At 44.3% G+C, this 23,254-nt stretch overlaps 1 protein-coding gene across 2 annotated transcripts in view; it reads right to left on the bottom strand.

Moving 5' to 3' along the window:
- Nucleotides 1-286: 286 nt before the first annotated feature.
- Nucleotides 287-23,254, bottom strand: part of SCUBE2 (signal peptide, CUB domain and EGF like domain containing 2) — a 39,650-nt gene continuing 16,682 nt past the window's right edge. Inside the window, exons 10-22 of one of the 2 annotated variants that reach the window (XM_077179828.1) lie at nt 22,676-22,792; nt 20,260-20,382; nt 19,663-19,779; nt 19,000-19,086; nt 18,224-18,328; nt 17,160-17,315; nt 16,634-16,837; nt 8,974-9,141; nt 7,622-7,783; nt 6,715-6,912; nt 5,994-6,146; nt 4,913-4,992; nt 287-4,269 (exon numbers count right to left, since the gene is read on the bottom strand). In XM_077179828.1, coding sequence (XP_077035943.1) covers nt 4,117-4,269; nt 4,913-4,992; nt 5,994-6,146; nt 6,715-6,912; nt 7,622-7,783; nt 8,974-9,141; nt 16,634-16,837; nt 17,160-17,315; nt 18,224-18,328; nt 19,000-19,086; nt 19,663-19,779; nt 20,260-20,382; nt 22,676-22,792 — 1,823 coding nt within the window. In that variant the 3' untranslated portion in view covers nt 287-4,116. The remainder of the gene's footprint in view (nt 4,270-4,912; nt 4,993-5,993; nt 6,147-6,714; nt 6,913-7,621; nt 7,784-8,973; nt 9,142-16,633; nt 16,838-17,159; nt 17,316-18,223; nt 18,329-18,999; nt 19,087-19,662; nt 19,780-20,259; nt 20,383-22,675; nt 22,793-23,254) is intronic. The other variant, XM_077179829.1, reaches the window with a different exon arrangement.

The raw sequence follows: 23,254 nt of genomic DNA, 5'->3' as shown, positions 1-23,254 counted from the left end.
CACAGCAAACAGCTGAATGACACAGTTGTGTCTTCCAAAACCACACCAAATGAGCCTGGGTGGACACATCCAGTGAAATACAAATCAGTTCTTCTCACTGTGATCAAAGGAAGCTAAGGGTCAAACAGGCAGTTGAATAAATTCAGGAGAAAATATTGGGATTGCTTTTATAAAAGTTTGATAGATGGACTAAACCTAAAACTCTGAACATAATATTAAAAAAAGAAAACAAACAGAAAAACAGTGTTAAAAATTATTATAGATTGACTTATTTTCAATTTCCTATGACCTAATTCTACTTTTCAATTCTAAGAAATTAAGCCAGTGAATTTAATGACATTGTGGTATAATCTTAAAAGCATCCTGGGAACTTGTGTCTTAACACAAGCTTTCACGTTGTTTTCCTTGGTTTGGGGGTTTTTTTAATTATTTTTCATTTTAAACCTTGTGGTTTGGGGTTGGGTTTTTTTTGTTTGTGTGGGTTTTTTTGGTTTTGTTTTTTAGGAAAAATAAGCAGATTAATCTACAAAGTAATAAAACACTTTGGATTTACTTTAAGTTTTTTATCCTGTCTTCATGCAGCTTGTTACAACAGACTGACTGACTCCAGCTCATCATATAGGAGACATTTGTAGAATATTTTTTAGAATTAATACCAGGATAATTCTGGTATTTTACTTGCCAGAATTATGTGCACCATTAAATATGTGAAGAATTGTATCTTTATCTGTATAGATGCAGGCTAGTAATGTATTACATGAAACAGAATGCTGTGGTAAGCAGATGTTCCCAGGATAAACTGTATCTGATTTGCAATAACTTGTTAAACAACCATTAAATTTGTCAAAACTATTATTTAGCACAGAAAGATAACTAAAAATATTACCCAAGCACTTAATGCAGCTAAAAGTTCACTGGTTTATTTCTCTTATCAAGAGTAACAGTCTGAAACATTTTACATTAATTTACAATCATCAAAAGATCCTTGTGTTTATCTGACATAGGTGACATTGAGCCATCCAGTTAGCACTAATCATTATTCCAAAAATTCAATCTTGTTTTATAAGGTTAAACATTTTTGAGTCATTTGTTGCCAAAACACATCATCACTCTACAACCACACAGAAAGTAGAAATTGACATTTCTACAGAGCCACTACCATCACTATGAAGACACAATGCCAAGTTTACAACATTCTGCAAGTTATCACTCCTCCCAGCATTCAAGGCAGCAAAAATTCCCTCTTCACTTCTTACTGCACACACAGGAAACACAGTAAAAGGGGAAATTTTGGTCCATAATGTCACATCAAGGGTAACAGAAGTGCTTCCGAGTCATTTGCTATTTAAGCAGGAAACGAACAGGGCTGTGGAACAATGAGGATTCTTCTCTGAGAAAGGGCAGGTTTTCTCCTCAGCCTCAGACTGTGCACACTCCTCTCCTCCCAGCAGTGAAAATGGCCTGTGTGAGCCAGGAGAAGCAAAGCTGAGATCCCTGAGGGTCCCAGCAGATGTGCAGGGCTGGGCAGGGCTGTGCTGGGCAGGACTAGGAGAGGAGATGCAGTGTGATAAACCCAGAGCACGGATCAGTAACTCACATACAGAGCAGCACAGCCCAGTTTCACCCATTAGAAACATTGGGATGTTTCACAACTCTGGCTTCCTCAAGCCCTGGTTGAAACCAGTCACTGGTTTGTGTCCCTCAGCAGGGCAGAGCAGAGCTGTTCAGAGCTGCAGCCTCCCCGGCAGGGAGCACTCCAAGAGCTGCCCTGTTTGCCTTGGCACCAGCACGCAGCCCACAGCAAAGCCCCTCCTCTGGGCTTGGCCAGAAGCTGGCACCCCATGGCCTGTGCCCACAGTGCCCAGCACAGAGCAGGGCTGCAGCACCCTGGCCACTGCCTCACAGGGGTGGCTGGTGGCTCCCTGGGGCTCCCTGCACTCTGCTTCTGGCACGGGGAGCCTCCAACAGCGTGGGCTAGGGGCTGTGCAGCCAAAGGGAAGCCAGCTGGAAATGCCCTCCGGGGCTCTCTGCACAGCAGCACACTCCAGCAGGGATGCAGCAAAGCCTCTCACCACCCCCTCCTCCTGTTGTGGCATTCCTCAGCCACCCCCTCCCCAGTCACACTGCTTCGTGCCTTCTGCCAGGTGTGCCTGTCCTCTCTCCCACAGAGGCAGCAGCAGGACCCTGTTTGGGATGAAGCACAGCTGCCAGGAGCACACAGAGGAGGAGCTGTGTTCCCTCCCCTCTGCTCTGCCAGCTCTCCCTGTGGCTCCTGCATCAGGCCTGTGCCTTGCCACAGCCTGCCCAGGGCAGCAGGGAGACACAGCTCCCTCCTGGCAGCAGCACAAACCATTTCCCACCTCTGGCCAGGCTGAGCAACTCCTCCCCAGCAGCAGGAGGGGCACAGCACCCCACAGCCCCATCCTGAGGGGCTCTGCTCCCCAGCTGTGGCCAAAGCCATTGTCCCTCCCTGTCACACCATGGCCAAGATGTGTCCTTGTCCCACACGCAGCTCAGCAAGGCTGAGGCAGGAGCTCCCATTTCAGATTCAGAGACAGCTCCTGGTGAGGGTTTCTGCTGTCACACTGTGGGTGTGGTATTTTCCACACAGAGCAGTTAAACACCACGTGCCAATGCAGTGAAACCCAGCAGGTCTGACTCCACACCCTGGGAAAGGGAGCACTGGCCCTGGCTACCCTGGGAAATGTAAGTACTGCTCCTAAGATGGCACAGAGAGGGAGTTTGGTGCCCACTGCACCCCTTGGCATGGCCAGTGGCCAAAGGACAGAAGTCACAAGTCCATTTCCAAATGGATGGGACTGTGGCTGTCTCCCTTCAAGGCAGAAGGTCCTCGAGGTACATTACTCAGAGAATGGATTGGATGGCCAGAGGAGATGTGGATGTGGACAGAACAGCACTGAGACAACATTTTGATCAGCACAGATTTCCTTACAGGCCCTCTCAGAATAGCTTTGTCTCCAATGGGAAACACAGCCTGAGGAGAAGGACACAGAGCCTGGGAATCCCAAGGAACAATTTGCCATAGACAACTTTTGTGGCCTCAGTCTGGCTGAATCATTGTCCCTCCTTCTCTCCAGTCAGACAGGGAAAGCAGCCCTTCTCTGCTCCACAAGGTGCTCAGAAAAGGTGGAGAACATGACAGCTGAGGTTCATACAAGAACCTTATTCAGCTTTAAACAGTGTTGTACCAAGAGCATCATCTATGCAAAGCCTGCATTTAAAATGGGGCTTCTGTGTTCACCTGCAGGTGCTCAGAGGGCAGAATTTTACACAACTTGGAAAATGCCTTTTGCTGTCCCAGGCCTATGCATGGGAACAACACTGGGATTTAGGAAATAATCTGATCTGCTCTAACAGCTGCAGACAGCCCAAAATGGAAATGTCCAGAGGGTCAGGGCCTGTTTTCCACTGCTGTGGTGCCCACAGTTTATTCTGGTATCACTCCACGTAAGCCAATAGGTCACAAACATGGACATTGAGTGAGCCAGACCCTGCTGAACATTCAAGCTGATATTCAACCCTTTGCTTCATGCCACATGTAGTTCAGAGAAAAACTGCACCCTGTGCAGTTCTTGGCCTCATTGGTTTGAATTTACACTGTGTCAACCTCAGCTCTGAATTTCCTGTGTAGCAAATGTTAAGAGAGTCATCAATCCTGTTCTCACTTTCAGTGAGACCGAGCCTGAACCCAGCTTTGTTGAGGTAACATGCATTAATGGCAGCCCAGGTTCATCCCAAACCACACTGCTTAGCCTGTCTGTCCTCATTAGCTTTTAGAGGTGCTGATGAAGCAACGGGGCAGAGCTCTACAAACTTCTGCTTGGCACCCTTCAGTTACAGAAACAATGGGCAGTCTCCAATTCAGGGACCCGTGAGGTATCCTTTGGTACCCAAAAGGTATTATCTGGAAAGAAATCAAAATTCTGTTCACCAAAATATTTATATTAGCTGAGAAAGCCAAACTCTGCCAAGAAGGGAGCTGGCGAGCTTCCCTGGAGAGTCTCTGCCAATGTGTAGAACACAGAGAGCAGCCCCACCTACCACAGCCCCTCTGTGCATGCCCAGGGCTGGTTCAGCTTTTAAGTTCAGTGCCAACTATTTGTAAGGTCTCAAAAATCTGGAGACTTTGGAGCGCAGCAGCCGAATGAAGGATCTTGGGAACATCTCTCTGGACTCCTGGGCTGTGTACTTGAAGTAGTTCTGAGGGTGTGCCAACACGTCAAACAGTGCTTTTATCAGCTTCTTGTCCTGGGAAAAGGGAAGCAGATTTCATTGTAGCTCCACTGAGGAGTTATGGTCAGTATCACCAAAGTTTAATGCCTGTCTAACTCTAAAAAGATTATGGGGGATTTTACTTTTCAAGTGTTTCAAGGGCTTGGAAGCATAGCAGAGCAAGGCTGACTTTCAGGCTCCTGGGAAGTCACTGGTGCTCCAAATTAGCAGCTCCAGAATTTCTTCCCTCCTCATACATCCAAGAACAGCAAACAAACCACAAAATGAACACACACTTGAGCTGATATACAGCAAAACAAAGGCATGCACTCAACTTGCCTATGGAAGTCCCCTAACCAAGGTTGGAGAAATCCACAAAGAGGTTTCTTTTGCCCAGGGAGGAAAAGCCTTTGCTAACCTACAGGCTACAAGAAGCAGCACGCAGTGCTTTCCCAAGAAATCAGTTCCCCTGGTAGCTCTGATCCACCTTCAGTCCCCCTGAGCAAAGGGTCCCCTACCCACTGCTCTGCACGACCAGGATCTGCTGGTTCACCCCATTTCCCCGGAGCAGCTCATGCCTGGTGCACCAAGGAACAGACCTGATGCAGGAAGTAACCTCACTTGCACCAAATAATATGATTTCCAATCAAAACCAACATGTTCAGTGGAAGGAATGTACCTTAAGTATTTCTTGATGATTTTCAGATGCATAAAGTCTGCCATCCCGAACAATGTCCTCTATTAGCTCTTGGTAATCCTCTGTGGGGAATGCACAAGAGAGTAATTTGCAGCTTCACTTCACTTACATACTCAATATCTCCTGTGGTTACACATGGAAGTTCTGCCTCAGAAGAGCCAGTAGTACTTGGCTCTCATATTAGCAGTAAGAAAATATTCTTAACACTTTTTATTATGAGAACAGTGTACTCTGCTGAGCTGCTCAGCATCAATCTGTCAAAAGCAAAGGAAATCATAAAGCACCCAAGATTGGAGTGCATGTGGTAACCAAGTGACCTGCCTTAAACCAACTGAACTGCAGAGACCCATCTGTACACACCCACAGCCTGCTATTGACTTCTTTCTACAGGAAGAAGGAATAAAGAGATTATGTAAGAGGATGCTGTCTTAAAACTCCTCTGGTCAATCATAACCTGAAATTCTTCAAAGGAGAGGTCTCCCCTGAAAAATTACTTTTCCACCACTAGTGAAACTCTGCAGACCACAGCAGGGATGGCTCCCTCACAATTAATCCAGTGTGAGCAGAACATACAATATCACTTCACTTATGCTGAAGTGCAAATCCTCAGCTCCAGTTTCACACCTCATGATTCTGACAAGGGTGAGGTGAAAATCTTTCCCCTCAAGTCTGTTTTCAATATGGGTATTTTGCTACCTGATTCTAGGCCACAAATGGTAGCAGGAACACCATAAAACACAGGTACTTGGGCTCTACCTAATTCCTTGCTGGGGCCACCCAAAGAAGATGGAAAGGCACAGAAGTGCATAAAACTTAGATTCTGTCTCTGAGCTCTGTAATTTGCAGGCCAGAGCCCAGAACTCCAGATTTTTGTTTGGAAGACATGGTGGCACTTAAAAGACTGCAGTGCACTACAGAATTCCTTAGATTAGGTTTAAATGGACCAGCTCCTGGAAGCAGCTCCTAGGGACACCTCTGGGCTGCCCTGCTGCTTAGGGAGGAGAACTCTGCACTGCTGCAGCTGCACCAGCCCACATCAGCCCAGCTGCTCACTCCCACTCACCATCATAGGTTACATAAGGGACTTGGAATCCTTTGGCACTGTTCCCTTCATTGGACTTGAACTGGATCCAGAGTTTCTTGGACCTGGAGGTGAAGGCTATGGGGCGCTCGTAGGTCTGGCAGGTCTCGTACGTGGTCACCGAGTTGGAAGAAGCTTTCAAAGCAAAAGCACAACAGGCAGTTGTGGGACAATGCTTCCTACTAAAGCTCTTTTCTCTCCTAGCACCAGAAAAATGCTTGCTGGTGTTAAGAAAACTCCTCAAAATGTGGCAGGCCATCAGTGGATGGCAGGCCATCAATGAGGGACTTCTTGGTGAGGGAATAGTTTCCTTTTTCCTAAAATAACAGTCTACTGTTTGAAGGACATGCCTACACTAGAAACTGAGGTTGTTTATCCACACATCAGGCACCTGTAAGGATTAGCAAGCATTTCCTCTCTCCTAACCCAGGCTAGAACTGCTTAGCATAATGCATGACTGGTTAGCTTGAACCACCTACCCCTCCTTAACAATATTTCTCTCAGTTCACTGACACATCATGGCCTTGTACCCTCTGAATTTCACTGAAAACTATGGGACAGCATTGCCAAATAGGACTTCTTCATTTGCCATTAAAGAAATTTCTGCTCTTAAAGAGATGCCAGGCAGACTACATTGAGTTTCTGCAAACAGCAATGCCTGTGTTTCCCCCTGAGCTGTGCCCTGATGGGTGTTCAGACTCACAGCTTTTTCTCATCACCAGGTAGTCTCCACACTCGTCTTCGATGGGCAGGAATATTTCTGGGACCACGATCAGGATGCGGCGCTTGGGCGGAGGGTTGATGCTCCAAGTGCACTCGGTGTTTGCAGGGTAGTCCCCAGGATAGTTGGGTGATTCAATGTACCCAGTGTAATCTCCCAGCTCCCCTCCACACTGCCTGTCTGGAAAAGGAACACACAATGCAGGACAAGGCAAAGAGAGGCCACCCTGCAGCCCTCCTGCAGTCACATCAGCTGCACAGGGGGCAGACACACATTTCCCTTTTTGCATCTGCTGCAGGTACAGCTCTCCTTGCCAGCCTCTCACATCCCTGGGTGCGTGTGTTTTCATGTGTCTGTGTGCGTGTGTAGGCACTTCAGAGCTGGTTCTGAGCAGTTACCTCTCTGCCCTCCATTCTCCCTCTTTAATTTCCCCTCAGCTACCATAAATCCAGAGCAGTGGCTCCCTTGGTAATGGACTCTTTCAAAGGTTGTTATTAGCAAGAAATGGTTACTAGAGCTATTAAGTTCTGTGAGCCAGCTTCCATTCCTCTTAATAGGAGGGAACAAATCAGGGTGCTGAGGACACAAACTCTGCTGTATCAAGAGAGAAAAGATTCAATAGAAGACCCCAGGCAACCCAGCACCAACTGGCAACACACAGTCATCCCTTACCTTGACAAGGCTGATGGGACCAGTCTGCAGAAATGGTGTCTCACAGACCTCAGTGAGCCATGTGGGGTGAGATGCAGGCAGCAAAAGAGGAGCAAGCTCTGCCTTCTCTCCAGCTCCCTGGAGCAAAGCTGAGTTTTGCCCTTAGGGCCACCCCAAACATTAATGGCTCGGTCTTTTTATTTGTAAGAGAGCATCAAAACCATCTTGCTGTACTTACTTTTGCACTGTGTTATGTTTGTTGACCCATCAAAATCAGTAGTGGTGTTTCCAGGGCAGGCAATGCAGTAATTTTGTCCAAACTCAGGCTGGTATGTCCCAATTGCACAGCGAATACATCGGTGAGTTGAGGTGTTGTAAAAATGGCCAGGAGAACACTGAACTGGACAGTAATTAAATAATCATGGTTTTAAAGTGGCAGCAGCATACTAGAATATGCTTTTATACACTTGTGTAAGACCTAGTGTCATCTCAGAAACTGAAATGCCCTATTAGCAAACTGTGGGGGTAACAAAAAAGAAGTAATTACGCAAATTTTAGTTCATCAGATCATTCTGTGCAGGTTCAAATTTCCCAAATGAACACTGTAGAATGGTTCTGTGTGAAAGCAGCAATAAAACCACAGTAATAAACAATGAGGGAAAAAAAACAACTTCAGTTTATCAAGTTATTTTGTGCAAGTTGCAAAGATCTACTAGCAGATGTAGTTTTCTATGCTGCACAGTCTCTTTTTTTTTCCTATTCATTTTAAGCTCTGCTTACTCCCAAATAATTCTTGCTGAGTTTTGGAAGCCAGCTCAGCCAGGAGTCCTTCCCTACATGCTGCCCCAATCCAAATGCTTCAGATAAGCTCCAAATAGTTCTTGCATCTGTGATTCCACGTCTCATGTGGCCTCTTCCACATGCAAATTCCTGAGCTCTTCATTCCAGTTAATAGAAAGAATTCCTTTAATCTCCACTCCAATTTGAAAACTGAACCTCATTTATAGACTTGTTTTTGTTTATGTTAAATAAAACTGAAATCAGCTCCTCTTATCTTGATCCAGAGTTTTAACATCATTTTTTAGTACTTCAATTTCACAAAATTAAGTATGAAAAAGGAGTCTTTGTGGGTTCAGTGATTCCACACTGAAGGAAACTATTAGATATCACACTACTACCAGCAATATTAATTTTTCAATGATACTGCTAAATTCTTAAAATATGTTGTAATTCTCAGTAAACATAACTGAAATGAGATATCTCTTAATCCAAACCACTACCAAATGTTTGCATCAGGACCTTATTTCTACCCCTTATTTCTGCTCTGCAGCAGTAGATTTTCTGTAAAAGACTTTGTCCTCTTAGTGATTTATATAAGCAATTTTCTTTTACCCATGCTTTTGGTAACCAGTTTTAGAAAGAATTGAGGCTTTACTGAATTTCCTCACAGCCAGGCCAGGCCAGCCTGCTGTGGGAGTCCTGCAAGGACTGACCCTCAGAAGGAGAAAGAACTTTCTCTGGATGCCCCACCTGAGCAGCAGCATTTCCTTCTGCCCTGGATCAATGCGGTTCAGACAAACCCTGGCTCACCTTTGGTCTCGCAGTCCTGGAACAAGGCTGCCCCGCTGTGCCTGGTGGTGAGAGCTCCTCCGCAGGGAAAGCAGGACACCCTGCCAGCCTCGGGCTGGTATGTCCCCAGGGGACATGGCACACAGGGCTTGAAGCCATCGGGAGAATATTCACCAGGGGGGCACTGATCTACGAGAGGGAGAGCACACATTAGAGATGAAGGAGCGTTAGAGAGCCTGCACAGGACCCACAGCCCCACGGGGAAACTGCTCTGCTCTACTGGGGCAGCTGGAGCTGGGCTCCAGAAATGGATGCTGGCAACAGCTGGAGCTTCACACCTCCAGTGTGCACTGTGACAGCCCTCAGGGCTAGGGAGCTCTTCTGGGAGCTGGGATGGATTTCACACCTTGTTGCAAGGCCACACTGGACACTCAGCCTGTCCAGGGCTCTCTGCTCCTTTGGACAGTGCAATGATGTAGTGATTATCTCCTCATTCTAAGCTAGAGAGCTCTTGAACTCCTCCCAAATGAAATAATTTAGTATTGAACCTAAGATGCCAAAAACATACTTCCAGATTTCTGTTCAATCTTATTATTGAACATTCATATCTTGTGACCCATTAGTATTATTAATTGTGTGAAAACCTCAAGTGCAACAAGTAATTGTGCAAATTCAGTAAAGCAAACATTATGCCTCAAAGACTTTTAAAGCAGAAATACTCTTGTCATTCCTCTGATAATCTTGAGTAATAATTATCTGTGCACTGAGCTGCTGTGTTCTGTATGGTGCACAGACAGCATTAACCCAATCTGATTTTCCTTCATCACACACCTCAGTATTATCCAGCAAGCCCAGCAATATTCATGACTATCTTTGAGAAGTTCTGATTTTCAAACTCTTCACAAAAGAACTGGCTTCAGTGCCAGTATTTAATAATTACCCTGCTCTGGAAAGGCACAAAACACTGTTGCAGTTGTTCAGCTGTGCTGAAAAATTCTGTCCTTTTAAGACCTGTTACGATAATAAACTGTTAGTTTTAGTTTACAGCTCCAATAAATCACTCGGTGAATAGCTGTTTTGTTAGGAAGTTAAATTGGCCTTGGCTTCATTTCAGGATGTATGAATAACAACAAGCAGGGCATTAACTACCGGTCATGATCAATGATGAAGAGTTTTGTTTGTGGCTGATACACCGGGAGGAATCGCTGAGTGCTCCTCCTTGGCTTAAAAATAAAATGCAGCAGGTTAAGCAGTGCTCTGTGGCTTATCAATGAGAGCTTGTGAGCAAGTCTGAGCTCCTGGTTCTAACTTTTTCCACCACATATCACTTCTGCCCTCATAAGGACACACATTCATTTGCTCCCACACTTTTCAAGCCTTTCTCCATTTTATAAACATTCCTAGAGAACACCCATCTCTGTACAATTTGTGCACTTCCACAAACATGAATGAATTCAGGCTTTCATTGCGGCACTCCTAATAAGGTAAGGAAAGAGCACTATTTACAATTCCACCACAAGGAAAGACAATTCAGGGTTAGGAAAGGTGATCCTGAGAAGTGCCTACTGACTTCAGAAACCTGGAAGAAATGGAAAGACCTGAGCAAATCTCCTTCCCTCATACAATTCCAGAGCTCTATGGCAAATCAATGCTCTGAGTGGCCTGGCTAGAAGACAGCTGCTCTCTGCTCTCTCTCCTTAGCTTGTCTTTTCCATTCATTTATCACATGCCAAGTTTGGGGTGGTTTGGGGTTTTTTAGGTTGGTTTTGGTTTTTTTTTTTTTTGCATTTGGGAGCAGGGGTGTGTCTGCTCTGTGTTTTGAACAGAAACACTGACCCTACAAATTCAGGCTTAAAACTTCAGGTTTCCTAAACTTGCTCAGAGTCCAGCAGAATAGTAGGACATCCATCAGAGCCCACAGGAATCCTGCCCCGGGCAGGAATCAAACCCACAACTTATGTGCAAATGCTGCATTTGAGAACTTATCCCATCAGATCTCTCTCGACAGCTTTGCCATCTGCATCTTACTTGTCTTGAAACCACATGTTGTGAAAATTGTGGAGCTCCCTGTGGAATACAACTGAGTTAATCTAAATCTTCTTGGGTTATTTAGCAAAGTGCCTATTTTTTGAAAATTTGCATTGTGGAAGTAAACTTAAAAAAACCTCCTCAGACATCACTGAGATCCTCCATCTGGGCCAAAGGAGAACTTTTCCATTAAATCTGAACCATTTGAGTCAAGTATTTCCTTCTGCTTTTCCTAAGAGGTGGCAACAACAGTAAGAAAAAAGGCTGTCTAGCTACCACCACTGCAAGTGGGTGTTCAAAGCCAGCTGAAAAAAGCTCTGACTTCTGAGACACACCAAACACTTCAGGCTTTGATTGATCCTCTGTGCATTTGAGAAAAGAGGTCAGTACACCCACATACGGATTTTGCTATTTACAATTTAACAAATACTCAATATTCAAGGCAAATATTAGAATTTCTCCATGCTACGTCCAAGTTTTAATGCCTCAAACTCACGAATATTTCTGTTTCTTCACATGACTACATCAAATCAAGCTTTTCACAGTGGTACAAGTGTCCAGACAGTTCAATCCATAAACACATTCCCTGTAAACTGCTCCCAGTTCCTCCTCATCTTCCACCTAGAAATGTTTCCCTCATCCAGCCCCACTGGAGCACAGAGCTGGGGGAGTGAGGAAAGGCTGTTTAGAAGCTCACAGCAGTCACAGGGGCCCAATTTAGCATAACAAATAAGACTTAGTGTTAGATTCAATTATAGTAACATTAATAATAGGGGTGTTATTTCAACACAGAAACCATCCAAACTCTATAGGACTGTGCATAAAATTAGGATGAACCTTCTCTTAAAAAGAAGCCCAACAAAATTAACAAAAAACAAAAATCCACAAGAAACACCTCTACAAAGTTAAACTTCTCCAGATATTTGCTTAAAGAAAACAAGTACAGAAGTTTGTGAGCTTCACTTCTCAAAATTAGAAACTGCATGTTCCCACTTGCCATGTGGGAAATACCCAGTCAAAACCAGATCTGAAGATTTGCAAATAATGACATTAAATCACAATTCCACTGGCTGGCTTTGCTCTTTTTTTCCAGAAACTTGATTGTTTTTTCTCCAAATGAACAAAAGAACCAATTGCCTCTAGTAGACTTCATTTCTGCAGCCACTGTCTTTGTTTATCTTCAATGCCCATTAAAAACCTGGTCCTGAGTCTCATGCAGCTGTTTTAAAGGAAAAAAAAAAAAATGAAAGCTTTCTGATGCAAAAACAAGAAGAAAAGGGGGGTGGGGGGGAAGAGAGGGGCCCACAGGGAACCAGGATTAACAGTTACAAAGACATTTAAAGGCTCTTCCCCTCTTTTCAGCACATTAGCCTTTGAGCATTTGCTCCTATAGACAAACGCCGTAGTATCTCAGGGGCTGAGAAGGTGAACCTCATAAAGGAGGTCATGATCCACCAATTCACCATTTTCTTAAGAATGATGCCTTGACTTTATAAGGAAAATCACCAACAAGTGATGCAAATTGATTCTGAAGCGGCATCCTTTAAGTTATTGTGTTTGAGCAGGTCACACATTTAGGTCACATGAGATGGTTTCGCATTGGAAGGATTTATGTCTTGAGTCTATGATTTTCAGGGCAAGCAGGTTAGCAGGAAAACAGCACCCTTTTCCCCCATTTGATAAATTCATTCCTTCTTCTTGGATTTTCACAAAATTGTAAAAAAAAAAAAAAAAAAACCAAAAAAAACCAACAGTTGTGCAACACAACTATTAATTATAACGACTGCAAAGGCAGACAGCACTTTGCTTTTCCTTTTAGCTGTCTCTCTGATACTTTTATAATGCCAATATCAAACCACACACAAACCTCTGAGACGTGGTTCATCATTTTGGATTAAATGCAATTATCTTCTCAGCTGAGGGGACAAAGCTGCTGAATGCTGAGCAACAAAATGCACTGACACCTCCTACACTGAATGATGAAGCTGCTCATCATTTCCATCCTGTGCCAGTGCTGCTCATCCCTGCTGCTCATCTCTGAGGTGACAGCCCTTTGGGGAAACCCACTTGCAACTAGTGTGGAGCAAAGATATGCTGTCATACCCTTTTTTGCATCCATTTCAGGAAATGGTAATTCTCAGTGCCTCCTTCCACCTGTGACAGTATTGGTGTTGCCAAAACAAAAACAAAAACAAAAAAAAAACACAAAACAAACAAACCAAAAAAAAAATAGAACAGGCAAGGTGTGCTTTTGGCACCATGGGATGTGATCAAGGTATGACAGACTTTCAAGCAATGGAAGAGCAGCAAAATTGCTGGTTGTTTGAACTTATTTTTCTTTCAATACAGAAGTTTCTGGTGAATCACTTTCTGAAAAGGAACTGGTAGTATTTAAACAGTTGGTCTTTGGCTGTTAAACCTCTCTGAAGTCAAGCTCATACTGGAGAAGGAGCACTTGTAGCCAGGCTAGTGAGTGAGAGTGCATTCTCCCCAGGACAAATCTCCTCTCAAGGCAGCATGCAGCATCTCCAGCATGCTCAGAGGGTTCACACACAGACTTGATGCACTGACACTCCAAAATGGATCTTTGTTACCTTAAGATCTGCTTCAAGGCAGAAAAATCACACTTCTGCTAGGAGAATCCAGTTCTCTGGGAAGGCTGATGAAAGTTCCATTTTGCTACATGCATTTCATGGGATATCCATGGTTATGGACCTATCACTGGTTGCTCCTTGGAAGCCACATTCAGGATGTCATGGGATTAACCAACACAAGCCAGTGCTGAATGGGCTCATCATAGATACAGAACTCACACATAACAAGGTAGAAAAATGCAACATTTGGGCCTCTAAAGCACCAGAAAATCCCAAACAGAACTGTACAATGAACAGCAAAGTTGAAATAAACCACACTATCCCTTGCAATCACCAGTGAATGCCCTTTTACCACCAGTAGCTGTTTAAAGAACAGCAGGAACACAAGTGCAAGCATCCAGCATATTAACAATGATAAAATACCCTGGAAACAACATGCAATTTGATCCTGGTGTCTTTCTAATGCTTTTCTTCTGCACTGTGCCCCACTCAAGACCATAAGAGTTAAGACAGGAAAATCAGGGATAGAACTACCTTACCAGAAATGTGAAACCAAAGAAATTTATCTTGCTGCTGCAATTGCAGGCCAGTTACCCAGCACAAAAATTGTCAGAGCAGGAATTTGACTCTTCCTCTGACACTGCTCAAATATAAGTAATGTTTCAGACAGTGCTGTGCCAGGGGAATTCTACAAGAGGACCAAAACTACAAGAGGAACAAATACTCCAAGTATTTGAAAACAATGAACTAAAATCTGCATTTTACTCAGTAACTGCATCAAAGAAGACTTGGAAGTCCCTTTGACTTGCTTTGTTCCCTCACTGCTTCCTACTCCTCTGGCCAGACCGAGCAAAAGTCCTTTGCTGTCCAGAGGCCACATCCACCACCTGCCCTGAATCCATCTCCTGGCCAGTATCTCCTGCTGTGCAGCCACTTTCTCCCCAGAACCACCAGCATGCCTAGGTAAGCAGACCCCAATCCTGTCCAGAAGCAGCTCTGCAAAACAATCAGATCAAAACAAAGGAACAAAAACCAAAAGTCCCTCTCCCACACAGATGCCTGAACTAGCTTCTTGCCTTTCTTCACACCATTCTCACTCTATTCTCCTCTCCCCAGCCTGTTTCTTAGCTCCTTCTGCCTGGCAGCCCAAGCAGCAGCAGCAGCAGCAGCCCCCAGTCCCACCTTAGCCATTCACCCTGGGACAATCAGCTTTTCCAGGGAAATGAGGCGTTCCTAACAACGCTGTACTTTTATGTCCTCTCAGCAACTGGGAGCTGGCTGCCCAGCTCCCAGCAGCCTGACAAGTGGTGTAGGGAGGTGTCAAAGATGCTAATTTTCTGTACATTTAATGAAAAGAAGCAGGGGAACAAGTGCAAGGAGAGAGGCCTTAACATCAGTGTAAGGGAAAGGCTGCAGTGTGAGTTTCACCTCCTGTTTGTTCCCGGGGAATCTCCACAAGGATTTGGTCTGAGTGACTCAGCTGAAGAAAGGAAGGTTCATTGAGTCATTGCACCTTGTTAGGCATGAGCAAATCAAACCTGAAGGCATGAGACACACAAAGTCATTCCAGTGCTCACAGCAGCACCTGTAGAGTGTCCAGAACAAACTGAGGCACCAATTCAGCAACAGAAGAGGCCTGACTTGTACCAATTGTTCTTCAAAACCTTTGTCTTCATATGCTCAGTGGCTCTGCTTTAACCATGGGCAGGCTGATTGTGCTCACCCCACCAAAGAGCTTTCTGGACAGGCATCGCTCAAAATTCCCTTTTCTCTCTGAACTAGCACAGAAATGCCACGTATGCTTCTCATTTGTGCTGTGACATTAAACTGATTCTGCAGCTATCCAAAAAAAATTGTGTTTCTTTTCTGTTCCAATTTCTAATTGTAATTTACATTGCCTTCTCCACCTGCAACATTTTCAGCTTGCTCATTGCTGTTTTTTCCAGATGAAATCACAAATATCTTCAGAGTCATACTGTGCTCTGTACAATTGGAATGACAGATTTTTTTCAAAGCCTTCCTCTAGCATCCAACAAAATAGCTTGAAAATACCCTTGTAAACTCATCTTGGTGAACTTTCCAAAATTTTTCAGATTTATTGCAGTGTTCCAAGAAGAAAAAAAAAGAACTCTTAGAGCTTTTTCCGAGATTTCCTGAGTAATTCCCTGCTTGCTTGCACAGATGTTTTAAACCATTTGTCTGTTCTGCAAACCCAACTTTTTCTAGAGTTAGCAAAACCGGATTGGAAAATCTATTCTTAGGCCAAATGCTGCTGCTGGAAGACATACTAATTCACTGTGACAAGCATTTTAAAGGCTTGCTGATTCACAATCCACCTACATGCTGCCTAGCCCGTGCAGCCTGAATTGGCTGTCATGGTTGTTAGGCCTCTGTTAGGATGTAACATCTGACCCCTCTCCTTAACTTTTGTGCTTTGGAAGCACTTACCACGGGCTGCATTATGGTGGTGCCCTCCAGTGCTATGATAATTAAGACTTTTCTCAGTGATGGCCCATAAAATCTTCATGAATTTATAACTCTGTCATGAAGATTCCCTGGGAATCTGAGCTTAATCAGCAAAGTGAGTGTGACTGTATCAAATTCTGAGCAGCCTTTTCCTTGGGACGAGGGAGAGGTGAGCTGTGCACAAGATCAGGAACACAGCATTACTAAATTATTACTAAATTACTAAAGCATACTAAACGTAGTCTTAAAAGTAACATTGGTGATGTCAAGGCCATTGGTGCCTGATGTTATTCCCAGGATTTCTGCCTTTGAGCTTACTGCAGGCTGTGCATCAGCTGTAGTGCAGTGCAGTGAGCCTTTGCTCTACTCTGTAACACTTCAATTGCTAAAAACACACATTGTGTGTTGCCCTTGCTCTACTCTGTAACACTTCAATACATTCACAGGGAGAATTTCAGCAGTACCTCCACTTCTGCACACCCAGCCCTGCTCTCTCCTGGACAGGTGTACCCCAATCCCTCTGAGCTCCAGAACCGAGCAAAGCAGTGGAACACACGAGGTGCTCCATCATGCCCACCTCCCTCCCAACTCACCACATCTGACCCCCGGCTGCAGCTGTCCCACACCACAGGCCTGCTGTGGCTCTGAGGGCCGGGGAGCCTTCCTGGCCACCTCGTGGTCGGTGCCCGAGAGGCGGATGCGGAACTGGTCCCTGCTGACCGTCTTGCGCAGGGTGCGGATGGTTTTCCGGAACCGCTTCTCCGTCTTCTTGCGGGCACAGCGCACATCGCACGTGTCTGAAAAGCACCAGGGGTGAAAGGGGTGCCCTGAGCGACTCTGCACAAATCCCACCCAATTCCAATCACCAACCAGCTCAAATCACTGAGATAGCCACTTCTGGGAACAAGTGTGGAATCCTTAAGGAGAAATACACTGGGCAGCTCTTTGATCTTTGAAGCTATCCCCATGCCTCACTCTTTCTGGAGCAGTGAAATAATGTTCAAAACAGGAGATACTTTTTATCATCATTTCGCATACAGGCAGAAGTGAAAAATACAGAAATTAAGAAGCAAATGGCAAGAAGCTTCAAAGCGCACCTGGAATTATTTTCCAACCAACCTGTCACCTCCTTCCGGCTCGTTTCAAGCTCAAAGTCCGCAGTGATAAAAATCTCTCTGGTCGCTGCCAGTCTACTGAGGGCTCCAGGAACTCTCTTGCCAGAGCTGCATGTTAGGTTTACATAGTGGAAGCTCTCCATTACTGAATTTTGTCTCTCTGCATGAACAAAATCAAAGGAAGCAAAAGCTTGGCCAGGTCTGTTCTTGAACGTTCACCGGTGGGTCATCATGAAGAGTTAAAGAGGAGCAAACCATCAGGGCCAGAGAAAGAACAGTTTGGCCAGGCTCTCACCTGGTGCACCCTCACACAGAGTCATGACCATTCTCATGGCTTCAGTGAGGAAATAAGGTTTAGGTAAAGGAAACATCCAGAATAAGCTCTGGTTCTGGAGTACATAACTTGTCACTGAGCATTCAGCGCAGTTCCTCACCGCTACTCTGCTAAGGACAAACAGTCAGACACACTGATTCATCATACTGTTTAATGACTCCTTTCCCCATTTTTTTTTCTGTTTTTGTTTTTTTTTTAAAGTAGTCCTCCTCATTTTCTGCTGACTTTGTAAATTCCCAGCCTATTCTTTCTGCTTTGGAGCAGATGGAAAAGCTGACCCCACTGCATCCATCTGGGGTTGCTGAAGTATGAAAGGAAGACAAGGGACAAGAGGAATAACCCTATGACAATAGAGTCAGCATAAAGGTCGGGAGATTTTTCAATGATGCACCAGACAGCAAGGAGCAGGTGAGAAAGGAAAGAAGAGAAAGATACAAAGAGGAAGAAAAGGAAGGAATCAAACTGACAAAAAGAATGGTTGATTTTACTGAGAATTTATCAGCAGTATTACAAACAGAAAAATTATAAGGGCTTTCCTAGCAAGACTGAGGATGCCACAAGGAAATCCTGGGATCTGAAATAACTGTTGCAAGGGTCATGGCCAAGCAGGAAGAAGTGAAGAACAGAAAGCCTTCAGTCCTCTATGCTTTGCTTGTGGTGTACTTCATACCTGGAAAGCACTTAACCCCTGAGCTTTGGCTCTAACCTGCTTACCTGCATTTTTGTATCCATACCTGGTATCATCTGCTCCAGACCTTCTTGAAACATCTCAGTCTTTTTCAAACTACATTTTCCTTCATTTAATTTAAAGGTTACGCTTATCTTGATGGCTGAAGCATCTTCAGGAAGAAACAATGAAACACATTATTTTTTAAAATGGAGTAGAAAATTGAGATAGCCCTAATGTACACCACAATGATGACAATAAAAAATATGCTGATATGAAGTGATCATCACAGAAAGCCTAATGAGATGCCAGAACCCTCCTGCTGTGAAGTTGGTTCACAACTGGAATTAGAATGATGGGTAGTACATTTTATTAGGGGGGGAAAAAAAAGAAAGAGAAAGGAGATCAAGACCAGATCTACTATTGAGTGAAATAAGGGTGAGATGAAATCAAAGAAGATACTTCAAATAATTTCAGAAAGTAGTTTTTATGTCTATGGCTGTAAATGCCTCTAAACTTTACAGTCCAACAGCTCCACCTAAACACGTTGTGTGCTGCCAACACTGTCCAGGTGTGGATGACTAAAAGGAGACATAACTCCTGGTAAAAGTGTTTATTTCACTACTGATCTTTTTCTTTATTTTTAAGTCTCAGTTTGAATGACGCTGATGAAGCAGCATAAGGGGAATTTTCTGCAGCACTCATAAACTACAATCATGAGGAAGAGGAAGAAAAAGAGCAATAGATTATAAGGGGGGGGGGGGGAAGTCAAGAGAAATACCTTTGTTTCACAGTTATCAATGAAAATAAATCAAACTATGTAACAGTAAATGTGGTGATTACCCAGCCAGCTGGAAGCATTTGCACTTTGCTGCTTTTTCTTAAGCTGAGAGGATCTGCCACAGGTGAGGGTGTAGGCATCTTGTGTTCCTAACAGACAGACAGACAGTAAAGACACAGGCACAGTGCACACACTGAGGACTCCTGCAGCATAAAACACATTTTAAATTCGTTGACTGGCATCAACACACAGTGTTGTTCATACAATACTCCACATTAGAGCTTGTCTCTTCCTAAGCCATTCAAAGGATTCAGGAAAAGAGCATCAGTGCCATAAGCAGCACTGAGTCCTGTGGGATGGAGGGGCTGTGTGGGCAAAATCCCAGACCCCACGCAGGGCTGGAATGCCTTTGCCCCATTCACCAGTGCCTCTCAGGGCCAATTAAGGAATGGCCCAGGGAGCACAGAGAATTCTACCCTGTCCTCCCCAGCTTCAAAAAGAAACTTGTTGTGAGAAGGGAATCTGAGGGTAGAGTGGTTATAAAAGACAAGGAAAGAGGGGCTTTCCTGGACACTGCCAGGGATATAGCCCTCTATTATCTGCAGTGAAAGAGGAAAGATCTCTGTTTATTGACTGCTTCTTGGGGCTTTCCTGACAGGGAGGAGTTCAGCCTCCCTTTCACTCTGTACAGAATCATGTGCTCAGTTCTGCCAGCTCTGACTTACCAGAGAACACCTGCACATCTGGAGAGCAGCTCAAAAAGCATCTGTCACTCCCACCACTCTTAATGCAGTGCAGCAACACCTTGGGTGACACATTATCAGACAAGGGATCTTTTGTCTCTAAATAGGATAAAACAAACACTCACAGGATTAAAACATCCACCTTCACCCTACCAATAAATCAGCATGCAGCTGCTTTTGTAGCCAGGACCTGAGAGCACCCATGCAATTAATATGCTGCTTAGACAGAAAATTCAAGCCAAATAAAATCACTGGAAGACCACACCACAAAAGTAACTTCCTTTATCATGAGCAAGCCTTCTCATGCAGAGGAACAAAAGGAAATAGAAGAACGAGCTAGATAAAAGCACAGGAAAGAAAGCATCAAAATCCCTCAAAGTATCTCCTGTTTTTGGGGTTGGTTTGCTGTTTGTTTTTATGAGTTTCAACATCACTACCATCATGCCTTGCTAAAAATTAAAGCAGAATACCAGGAACAATGACTCATACCACTTAACTGGACAGACCATCAAATTTGACTGTAACCACACGGCCCACCAGACACATCAGGAGCAGAAATGTATTTATTAGACACCTTACCAACACAGTCCTTTTTATTCCAGTGTAGCTTGTAGTTAGACTGACACAGGCATTCATAATCTCCCAGTGTGTTCACACACAGCTGCTGGCAGCCACCATTGTTGATGCTACATTCATTAATATCTGCAGAGGAAAGGTAAAGGTGCCTTTAAAAAGTTGCTCTTCCCAAAGTTATGCACTCCAACTCCACTGGGTAAATGTGGACACAAATACTGCTCAGCAGGGTCTTGAAGAGACTTCAGGGATGCTACCTGGACACCCACCTTGAATCATTTTGTCTTCATGCAAATCCCTGGATAAATGTAAAAGCAGACCAAATACTGGTGGCTCATAATTAAACAATATCCAGCCTCAGCAATATGATAACAAATCAACTCTAAGAAAAGCAGATCAAGTCAAATCTGTGTTGCACTGTGTCTGGTTAATTAAAATTTCTAATTTTAAATTATAACAGAACAGGGCAGGATTCACACTGACCAATCCTCCAAAGTGTTCTGATAGATGCAAGTACTGTGGAACACTTTGGCTCTGTGGGCAAACACACCACTGTGTCCCCCTTGCCTCTTTTGGCCAATTATCCAATTTTGGAGCCTTGTCCTGCTCAGGAAATGCCAACAGGAGGAGAAATTACTGCCAACACAGCACATGCTGCCTCTGGTGCACCCTTGCATGCTGCTGCAGAATGCACCATTGAGCAGTGCTGCATGCAGGGGTCAGCACTGGGGCCAATGCAATTTATCCTCCTCATTAAACCTGCATGGTGGGACAAGGGTTCACCCACAGCAAGGTCACAGATGAGACAAAACTGGGAGGAGTGGCTGATGCACCAGATGGTTGTGCCACTATTCAGAGGGACCTTGACTGCCTGCAGAAATGGGTCAATAGGAATCTCATGAATTTCAACAAAGGGAAATGCAAAGGTCTCTGTCTTTGCTGCTCAGATCCACCCTGAGGAGGGTTTCCCTTCTCTCCCAGGGCTTTATGGCAATTGCACATAAACCCAGAAAGCTGCCACCAGGAAACCTGATCAAAGTCCCATCAAGTTTGTGCATCTGAAGGTACCTGCTTCCACACACACTTATTCAATGCTACCAAGCTCTTGTCACTGCTGTCCCCAGACCAGACACCCTCTAAGTGACAATTTGTTAGAAAACACTGTGAAACACATTACAAAACCAATCTGATTTGGGGGGAAAATGTGCTTTTAACAGAACTGAGACAGCAAGGGTAGGAATGAGCAGCAGAGGAATAATGGAGAAAGAAGGCAACACCTTAAACTGGTTCTGCTGTCTAAAATGCCACAAATATTTGGTTTGCATTGAGCTTTTCTTATGATTCCAGCCTCTTATCTCCAGCACTTACTGACTTCTCCCACAGAGGTCAGAAGGTCCTATCAGCTCTGACCAGCCTGTGATTGCCAGTCAATGAGGGACTTTCTGTGGTATGAGGATTAATTATCTTCTGCACAGGGGTATGACAATAAAAGGCAAATTAGCAGCCAACAGCAAAATTACAGCTCCTTTTCCTCACTGGTACCCAAAAGAAATTGAATTAATGCAGAGAAATTAAACAGAAGTTGTCTTTTACTAAGTAGAGCACATGACAGTGCTATTCCTTATCCAGGTAAGTTCCCATGTTCATCAGGACAAAACAGTGATGTTGTAGCTCTGTAATCTTATTTTCAGAAGTTCTAGAGGCAGAGGGTAGAACAGACGGGCACACAGGGATTTCTGAATTGTTATCTCCAACTGTGTTCATTCTGCCTCAGAAATAACCAGGTCTTACTCAGAATTTAGTAAACTTTGGACTCAGTAAGGTCTTGCCTAAAGCTTTTATAAAACAAGCTTGATTCCATTTAGTGTCCCAGTTATTCATGTTTCCTCATGTTAATTCTGGGAATTTGTCAAATGTTGAGCTTCTATGAACAACTTTTTCTTTCCTTGTAGGAAAGACATAAAAATTTAAGAGTATTAATCTTGGCCAGTGTAAAGTGGCACTGCATCAGCTAAATTCCAACCTACATCACATGAGGATCTGACAGGTGCACCTGCAGAACTGTAATTTTCAGAGTCATTCAGAGCTTCCTGTTCAAGTCCTACTCCACTGAATTTTCACTGAAGTCAATGACTCTTCTGCATGTGCAAACTGTATTGAATTATGGACTTCAGATCCAAGCACAAAACCCATCACTTTGTCCTAATAGTTGCAGGTCCCTTTTGCATGCAGGGTGTAAAGGCAAAATCACTTGAGCAAAGACAGGAATAAGCAGGATCATTTTCTCCTTTTCCTTTCCTCATTATCACAGCAAGGGGTAAAATTTACTCCGTAGGACACCTGGGTCTGCCTCAGTTTGTGTCCTGCAGGGACAGGGGGAGGCTGCCCCTGTCCCAGGGGCTGTGCTGTGTCTGTGACTCACCTCCACAGTGGGTGAAGCCATAGAGGGCATATCCCTTGTTGCAGGAGCACTGGAAGGTGCCGGGGTGGTTGATGCACGTGTGGTCGCACGCCCGCTCGAAGGAGCACTCGTCAATGTCTGCAGGGGACAAAGGGGGCATCAGCACCTCCCAGGCTGCCCAGGGAGGAGCCAGCAGCTGCAGGCATGTGCAGATCTATGGCAGCTAAGCAGATTCTTTCAAAGCACATCGTGTAACATAATGAAATGACAGTTTTTAAAAGAATGCTCTGTTTGCCGAACAAGCTTTTCCTTGGCAAGCTCAAAAACTGCTGTTACATTTTTACAATTATGTTTAAATCAAATTATTTCTTTTCTATGGGAGAAAAAAGCTGCTGACAAAACTCTTATTTCATTAGGATTACCCTACATAGAAATTAAGTCTATGAAGGAAAGCATTGCCTTTGTTTTTTCCTCCCTAAATGAAGTTCTGTATGAATACACAGTGCCTGATTTAGGTCTGCTGAAAATCACTGTGCTCTCTGAGAATGAACATCCATTATACCATCAAAAGTACCTAAAATTTCTGTGCTAGTACATTTT

The sequence above is a fragment of the Agelaius phoeniceus genome, chromosome 6 (assembly GCF_051311805.1).
Source record: "Agelaius phoeniceus isolate bAgePho1 chromosome 6, bAgePho1.hap1, whole genome shotgun sequence".
Lineage (NCBI taxonomy): Eukaryota > Metazoa > Chordata > Aves > Passeriformes > Icteridae > Agelaius > Agelaius phoeniceus.
The sequence above is the reverse complement of the archived record's forward strand: the minus strand, read 5'-3'. Positions and strand labels throughout refer to the sequence as shown.